This window comes from Diabrotica undecimpunctata, chromosome 3 (genome assembly GCF_040954645.1).
Source record: "Diabrotica undecimpunctata isolate CICGRU chromosome 3, icDiaUnde3, whole genome shotgun sequence".
NCBI classification, from domain to species: Eukaryota; Metazoa; Arthropoda; class Insecta; order Coleoptera; family Chrysomelidae; genus Diabrotica; species Diabrotica undecimpunctata.
This window is the reverse complement of record NC_092805.1, coordinates 108,917,454-108,927,045: the sequence shown is the minus strand read 5'-3', so window position 1 is coordinate 108,927,045 and position 9,592 is coordinate 108,917,454. Positions and strand designations below refer to the sequence as shown.

General features: G+C 30.9%; 1 protein-coding gene across 1 annotated transcript; it reads right to left on the bottom strand.

Annotated features, from left to right (window-relative positions):
* Window positions 1-444: 444 nt before the first annotated feature.
* On the bottom strand, window positions 445-9,065 carry LOC140437208 (uncharacterized). Its single transcript, XM_072526575.1, has 2 exons — window positions 8,913-9,065; window positions 445-1,625 (listed from the first exon to the last, which is right to left on the bottom strand). Exons 1-2 carry the CDS (start codon window positions 8,924-8,926, stop codon window positions 716-718), a joined length of 924 nt encoding a protein of 307 aa, XP_072382676.1. The 5' UTR covers window positions 8,927-9,065; the 3' UTR covers window positions 445-715.
* Window positions 9,066-9,592: the final 527 nt, after the last annotated feature.

The following is a 9,592-nucleotide window of genomic DNA, read 5'->3' as shown; positions in this document are numbered from 1 at the left end:
TAATAAATATATACAACAAACTGACTACTTAATAAAAAATTTAATCAAACATAAAATCCTTCCACCATATAACATTTGTTACTTTTTGTCATTAAATAACAAAATTGTATTTAACTACTTAACAGAATTTATTTCGAAAAGTAACCTCAATTTATAAGCCCAGTTAAAATAGTAACCTTTGTTTTATCCCATTTGTTTTAAACCTACTATCCGTGACCCAGTCTAGTTTATGTTTTAATTTAATGTCTTGATGGGTCCCTAGACGAGAAGCGAGGAACCATGTTTGTTCCTTTACTGACAACAAAATATGTTTTTAAAATATAATTAATATAAAAATTATTTTCTTTTCTTTCCTTTGGGAAGAACTTAAAAAAGTTGTGACTGGCTGAATGGCAAATGTCTATGCCAAAAAAATAAGATCTATTGTATAAATAAAATAAAAGCACGAATTAGAAAATTTTAATAAAATAATGATATACAAAATTTAAAAAGACGACATTTAAATATAAAAAATAAATAGGACTTAACTTATAATAATTTAAATTTTAAAATACATAATATATCGATAGGTAACTTGTTTTAATGATTTAGTTAGAATAAAGCAGTTTAAAGCTGTTTTATATTTTTTACACTTTTCATTAATGTTACTTATCTCTCTATCACAAAAAAAAATAAACCTCTGTTTTTAATCTATTAATACTGAGTTCATTATCATTTAGTATATATTTTCATCTCTTTTCAGTAATAACTTAGTCAACTTCGTGAAAACATTTGACTTGGTATTTCTTTTGTCTTCTTCCGTTTTCCATCCACCCATATAAGAAAAAAAATTTAGCCGGGGAAACATAGCTGGCACCTTTTCAACATCTATGGATTTCCACGTATTCGTAGGTAAACCAATTTGCGTTAACCTCTTTTGCTCACTAAACATATTAAGTGGTAGTGGAGGTAAGCTCTCACCGTAAATACTAAGCGAAGTTAACTGTTTTAATGGTTCTAATGCTTTTGGATGTATGTTTCTTAAACTATTATCTTCTATGTAGAGTTCCTGGAGATGAGAAAGGTCTCTAAAGGCATCTTCGGCTATATTTTGTGTTGAACAGTTCACTATTGAAAGTTTCTTCAATTTAGTCAGACCCTTAAATATGTGTTTATTTATATGTTTCGTTTTTTGTGATATTAAATCTAAACTGCGCAATCTTTTGAAACTAGATAATACTTCGTGTTTTAAACTAGGACCAGTATTATTTTTAAGTATTAGTTTTTCTAATTTGTAACAACAATTTTTAATATTTGATCCTTTTGGAAATTTGTTTCTGATTAAAGATAAACTTTGAATTGTGTTTGATTTTAATTTAAAAGATTTGAATTCATTTTCCAGTAATAAGAATACCTTTAAACTAGTGAAATTTGTCAACAGGTCTGAACTCATATGTCCATCAATTTTATATAAAGCTAAACTGAAAACTTCAGTTGAATTTAGTTTCGCTAATTCCGGATCAGGAGACTTAAGAGTCATTGAATAGCATTCCCATTGTTCCTCTTCTTCCAAAAATTTACATCCTGGTGAAATACAATTTGAGTGCAATATACAAAGCATCAATAAGGAAATTATGATGTACAGGCTGAAACAAAAAATAAAAAAATTAGAACTAGAAATTAATTTAAGATGATTTTAAATTGCTACATCTTAAATCTAAGTACACTGAACTCTCTCTTAACTAGTCTCTCTACGCGGAACCTTTTGGTAAAGATCATTTCGATATGAGGCCACCAGAACCAGAGTGGCCAAAGTGACATTTTTTCATATTAGACTTTATCACAAAAAACGATGTAAAATAATAATATTTTCAAAGCCACAGTGGCCCAAAATTAGTTTTCTCCGTGAATAACAGATCGCGACACTAGTATTGTTTTGGCATTGTAATTTTATACTCCATTTTAAAAATCATAGTGACCCAGGTGACTTACGCCACTCTGGCATTGGCAACGCTTAACTGTCATTGTGAATATTATTGAGAGGTTATTTGCGTGTTTCTTATTTTATAACAGTGTTTTAATTAGAAAATCAATAAAAACATGAATGAAAGTGAGGACGAAGGCGCGAAAGGCACTGCATGTAACGTAAAACGTGAGTTTCTCTGTTATTTAACCAACAATTCAACTGTTATAACCTTCGTCAAGTTAACATAACCTACAAAAAAACATTAATTGTACTGTTTTAATTTTTTCAAAGCTTACATCTTACATAAATAGTAATTATTGTTGTGTTTGTTTGCTGCAGATGTTCCTGGAGCTGTAGCAACTGCACATGATGGAGGGAGTGGGGCTGAAACTACTGATAACATCGAAAATGAATTACGAGATATACTATCAGGATTCAGATTCCGAGTATGTTCCAGATCATCGCAGCAGGAGCTCTTCGCCAAATTTGGAACACATTCTTGAAGATTTGTCTAATGAAGAAGACCAGTCGTCAGTTTCTACAAACACGACAAGGAAACGCATTCGCAAGGATAATACGTGGAAAAAAAAGTGAGAAAAAACAAACGAGCTAAAGGTGAGGAATACACTAACACTAAAGACGTTCTCGTTCTCGTTAAATCGATAAATACACAATATCAATGTCCCTGTAAAGAAAAATGCCACGAGAAGATCGACCCTGAAAGACAAAGAGTACTATTTTCTAAATTTTATGGATTATCCAATTTCAATTTGCAAAGCTCATACCTGTGTTTACTCGTAAATGTCGTAATTAGAGCAAGATCATGTAAACAAAATGCAAACGATGCCACAACAAAGCTGAGAGAATTTTAACTGACAAATATTTTTTTCAAGATATTTTTATTAAAATTAGTTGACACATTGAGTTTGACCACAGGATATGCAAGAGAATATGCACACAAAGTTTACAGAAAACCAACCCACACCAACAGATATTTAAATTACCACTTAAACCACAACGCAAACGTCAAAAAAGGAATTATCAAATCACTATATGATAGAGCCCGAAACACCTACTACAATGAAAATCCATTTCAGGGAGAAAAAAGCCTGCTAATAAAAGTTTTGACAAACAATGACAACCCATTGTCATTTATAAATAAGGAATTTCACAGGAATTAAAATTCACAGGATTGGAGAAAGGAAACAACAAAACACCACAAGAAATTCAGAAACCTTCACAAGTAGGGATTCAAATCTATAAAATACCCTGTAAATGCAACGATGTCTATGTTGCAGAAACCGCAAGACCAATAAGTGTCAGGATAAATGCACATGAAGTATACATCAAGAACAGAGACTTGGACAAATCTCAGATATGCGAACATGGGATAACGAGCACAGAGTACAATGGAAAGATGCATCAATAATTATGATGTTTAACAAACGTCATTTTATTTTTTTTTTGTAACGTTTTTATAACAGCTCGAGAACGACTGAATTTATTTATCTAATTTTGATTTTAAAATATTTGTATAATATAAAATAAAATAAAATCAATTAAAATAAAATAAAGTAAAATAAAAAAAAATAAATCGAATCGAATGGAATGGAATGGAATCGAATGAATCGAATGAATCGAATCGAATCAAATTGAATCGGGGCGAATAAAATAAAATAAATTAAAATAAAATAAAATGGTGGAGGGAATTTCTTTTAAGCACAAAGTCCATTTAAAAAGGTACAATATCTCGGGTTCTATAATTATAACGTACAGCCTTCTTTTTTATTTGGGGTAGCTGATAAGTTCTAACATTTTTTCACCCCTATAAAACCACCACCAACCTGTAAAAATTTAGTGTTTTATCATTATTTTGCATTTTTTGGCTTGTTCATTTTTTTTAATAATGTTTAAAACTCAATGAAACACCAATTTTATTTTTAAAAAATCTTTGTGCTTTCATCCATTTTTTTTTCTTCGGTTTTTCCCATTATGACTTCGCTGTTTTCGTCCTCTAAAACACTCTATTCTACCAATCACCTTCTCTGAGGTCTCTATATGTCATAGCATTTCCTATGTACGTTTTCCAACTTGGAAGTGTTTTCAAAATTATAGTCGTGATATTCCACACAAAACAACAACAACACAACAACTCCTCCACAATATCAGGAACTGTTATTGCGGTTTACAACCATTTGATTATTCAACAAGTCATCGCTGAGCATTAACACATCAACCCTAAAAAATGAATCAACTAAGACCATGTAGGATCGCACACAGCTCGCATGACAATTGGATTTTTTATGCAAAAAAACGTCGAATAGAAGACATACAGTTGTTGTAAAAAACGCAATTTTGACGAAATCAAAAAACATAATTTCGACAATGCCAAAAAACAGAATTTGGCAGTACCAAAAAAAATGTAATAACTATTTCCAGAGTTGATTCAAGTAAATTCAAAAGAGCAATAATACTGTGGGGAATTTTTGGAAAACAATAGTCTTTAAAAGCTCTCTTATACTCCAACTCTAATGCAAAATGTAAAAGACGCCCGTGTAAACTGTTTGAGATTTTTAAACCATGACATTTAAAATAAATGCCGTACATGTATTTAGAAAGTATTTTGAGGATTAATAACTTATGAAACAACATTGGTATCGTTGGTTCACTCACAATTATTGTTGGAAACACCTTCTTCTTATCCTTCTCTCGTCCATTTTTGGACATAGGCCTCTCAAAACTCCTATCGATCTCTGTCCTAAGCAACATACTTCAAATTAGTTCCGGTTTTTCTTTTGATGTCGTCCACTCATCACATCTATGGTCTTCCTCTTGGTCGTCTAACTGTGTACGGTCTTTAATGTTGTATTGCGGCGTTCCAACGTTGGTCTTTTTGTCTAGCAGTGTGACCTGCGAAACACCATTTGAATTTGAAAATTTTTGTTGTGATATCCTCAACTTTTGTTTTTGAACTAACCCAGTCGTTCCTCTTTTTATCTGACAGTCGTATAGCTAAAATTGCTCTTTTTATTGCTCTTTCTATAGTGGCTTGTTTATTCTTATTTGCCTTGGTTAGAGTCCAGGTTTGAAATCCATATGTCATGATATAAAGGATGCATTTCAAGGAACTGCTAGCGATTTCCGCACTTTGGTTTTCTTTGTTATGTTTCAGAATTTGGCCTGGGTAGATATATTCCTGGACTTGTTCTACCTAACTGCCATTTATAGTTATACGTCTGGAATCGTCCGCGTTGGTCATTATTTTTGTTTTTGTCATATTCATTTTAAGGTCCAAGTATTGGGAGCTGTCTGCGAGTTCCTTTATGATAATTTGTAATTCCTCGAATGTGTTCGCTATATTCACGATGTCCTCAGCGAATCTAAGGTGTTTTAACTTGTTGGCTTTAACGTCGATGCCATATGTTGACCAATTTGTAGTTTTGGTGAAAACATCCAACACAACACAATTTTCAACTTGGAAATCGAAACGTCAGATATATAATATATTTAATTATAATCATTGATTGGTCAGTCATTTATAAAACCAATATCAACTATTGCAAAACAGACTAGAAGGCCCAAAAAAAATTTTTTAAAGATGATCAACACAGAATGAAAAAAAAAACAATAGAAATAAAAACTAAAGAAAAATTTCATGAAATGAAACCAAAATGATTCAACAGTGTATGCGACAGTGGACGAGACAAGCAACCTCACAATAAATACTTTTTAAAATTAAACTTCCGTGAATATTTCTTTGTCTCATTAGGCATTATATCCTATTCTTCTTCTTCTTCTTTAGCCTGTTTGCATCTACGCCTGGACAAAGGCCTTCCCATGAGCTCTCCACTCTTCTCTGTTTTATGCTATTTGGTTCCAGTTTCTCCCCACTTTTGCTTTTATGTCGTCTTGCCACCGTTTTTGTGATCTTCCTATACTACGACTGCTTTCGCGTGGTCTCCACTGTATAATATTTCCCGTTTATCTTTCGTTGTTTTGTCGTGCCACGTGTCCTACCCAGCTCCATTTCATTTGCGCAATTCTTCGCATGTCCTCATTTCGTATATGTTCTCTCAGAGAAACTCCTAATATAGCTCGTTCGATAACCCTCTGTGTTCTTCTTAATCTATTGGCTGACAACTTTGTAAGTGTCACAACCTCCATTCCATAGGTCATAACTGTTAGAATACAACTGTATCCTTTTCTTTAAATTTATTGGTATCTTTTTCTTTTTCAACACAAGAATGAGTATTTCTATTAGGATGTTATATATATATATATATATATATATATATATATATATATATATATATATTGTTATGATTCATTTTATCCGCCAAAGATAAAATTAAAATTACTAAATAGACCATCTAAATAGATTTTCAAGATATCCTGGAGAGTTGTTATGCTATGTAAAAATTAAAAATAATATTGGTTTGCTCTTAATATATTTCAAATTATAAAACATAATAATTCAAAATATTTCAACTGATAACCTATGAAAGATATTTCAAAGAAATGAAAGTCCATTATCTTTGGATTACCTGTAGTAAACAAAAATTTAAGATATGCATAAATTATTTTCTTTGTAAAATATATTTGAGTGAACGTAGTGAATTGAACAATACGACCGGGTTTTCCAAATGGACTTGTACAGTGAATAAAGACAATAGGGTAGAATTTAGAAATTATATTTCTCCGTTAATTCTTAAGAATTTGTAGAAACCGATTAGCATGTTAATAGTTTGTAGGAAATTTATAATTGTAGGTAAAATTGTTTGTTTGTTATCTAAATGGTTTATCGGGATACGTATGACGAACGGGATTGGACGAGATAAAAAAAAAGGTGGGATGGCTATGTACGGATGAGAGTTTAGCTAGATTTTTGAGGGAGAAAAGATAATCAGTTGTTTTCCAAGGGTGCAAGGCGAACAGTCGTAGTTCTTTGGCGGTTCCCAAATGATAGTAAGCATTAGAAGTGAATGTTTGTGAGTTTTCGTGGACTAAGTGTATCCTGACGGAAGCTGATCCAGTAAAATATTGTAAGTAGTACTTTTCTACTTATATATTCCAAGAGTCACTGTTCAGGCTGGAACGAGAGATTCAGTTTATCGAGAGGAGAAGAAGTTTATCTTTTGAACGATACGTGCATCTGAAGGAGATCATTGAAGACGAGAGGCTCGCAATAATTTGTTGTAAGATTGCTGATTACCTAGGGAACTGCTAAGAATAGATAGTGTAGGCTACGAGGAACAAGGATTTGGACAACTCATCATCAGAGAGATAGTTTTTTTTATTCGTCAGTTTTTCCTTTATCAACAAAGTTTTTTTTTAATTGCTTCAGAAAAGATAGAAATATTTATCAGGAGATATAGAACAACAATTTTGATTTGAAATTTTAATTTATGTAGTATATAACATGAATTAAAAAAGGTTACCTTTGACGTATCGCGTATAATATGTCGTAATTCGGCAAAAAGACTCATACGAGAATCTTCGAGACGTTCGAAATAACGACCAAGGCATTCCAGAACATATTGCGGGGCCGGAGTTCGGAGTAGTGAACTTGTGATTCAAGAACATCCGGCATTTGCAACGAATAGAGATTAACTATAATCGAGACGTTCTAGAATAATGTATTTTTGTATATATAAGGAGCGCTGTTATTAGTTTAGTTTAGGTTTAAAGATAATATCGTGCTGTAAATAAATAGTTTATATAAAATCCGCTCGTTTTATTTAAAATCGTTACAATATGATGATGACGACGGCCTTCAGCTTCGTCGCAAAAACGCGACGAACCATCTCTGAGTGATTAGGAATCGGGAACAGAGAGTAAATAGGTTAAGAAAATCCGATTTTATCAATAACAGAAGATGGAAACAAGTAAGTCCAAACCAAATCAAAGCAATATTTGGGGAAAACGTACAGGTAGAGGAAAGAATTTGGTGAAATAAGAATGAATTTATTGAAGTATTTAAAAAGGGATACGAAAAGTAACGTGATGCGGCATACGGTTGAGAAAAAGGATTTATGACGGAATGATACAATGGATATTTATTTTGTAATAAGGCATAATCTATTTAAGCTAATAATCTATTAAATGTAATGAAATGACAGACACCAAACATGTATTATATAAGCGTTAATTGAATATCCGAATTCGGATATTCAATAAACGATATAAGGCAAATACAGTAACTCAAACCGATTTTATGTACTAAACAGTGATAACCCTGACGATAAGCTACAAAATTTGAGACGTAGTTTAATCGTTCATCAAGAAGATTTAAAATTAAATAAAATTTGTACACTTAAAACGCCAAAATAATCAACAATATAAATAGGTATAAAAAACAAATTATACCAGATGATACAAGTATCAGGTAATAAATTAGGAGAATCTCTATTGAAGGGAATGTACAAAATATAAAAAGAATCATCACTCGAGAATAAAACCAAAAGTTAATTTTAAGAACTACGAAACAGAAACATGATCAACTATGACAAATATAGACAAAAGGGGACAGAAACATCAAGAATTAAGTAAAAAATAAGTGATAATACAAATAATAGATTCGAAAAAAATATAGATAGGGTATTACCTTAATACTATTGAATTTTCGAAAAAAAAAAGATCAAGTGACACGCAACAACTACAACAGCGACGAATTAAATATATCTAAGACAATTTGTGTCAACCACAGATGCAATCAAAAGAAGAAACACAGTGTTTTTTTAACAGAAGCGCCCATTTTTGCGTTGTATTTCAAATAACCTACTTAGTACAAAATGAAAATAATATCTCTTCTAACTTAAAGAAATACGAGTATATGGACAAGACACACTTGTAATACAAAATAACTAAAAATGAAATCGGAGAGATTTTAGGTATTTCCTTATTAACACTAATTAAATTATTATTAACAATCTTGCCCATATACTTTTAACCTAAGTAATATACTTACTTCTTACAAGTCATTTTGATGAAAATTTGGTTTTTGAAATATTTTTTTGAATATATATACGAAATATTTGATACACCGGATCAGAGCTTATCAGGAAAAGATTGTATATGAATAATTTTATCTGAAGTAGTAACCTCTTTGAACTTTAATGTTTTGATTATTTTATAGAAATATAAACGAATATTTATATGGTGGTGCAATTTGGTGAAATATTAAAATATCAAAAGTAATAATGTTGTGTTACTGATAGAGTATTATCTTTAAAAAATTCAATTTATTATATTTTGTTGACACGTGAAATATTTTAAATTACATCGATGATTAAGATACTGAAGGGAGTAATAGTATTAATCACTTGTATAAAATGATAAAATTGATATTGACGTTTTTAATTATTTATATTTAGTTACCAGATGTGTCTGTGAAGATTGTGTCGTATTGTAATAACTATTGTATAATTGTTTTCACTTATGTTGCACTTGATGTTATGCAATTACAGTTATAACCACTAAATGCACACATTAATTTCGAGTTTGCTGTAAAAAATTATCATTTTTTTATTTCACAAGTCGAGTATGCATGTAAAATAATTTAAAAAATTATTTTAAGGGGCACAATAAATGTATTTTTACTTTACAAAATTTAATATGTATGTATAACTAAAAGCAAAAACATATAAG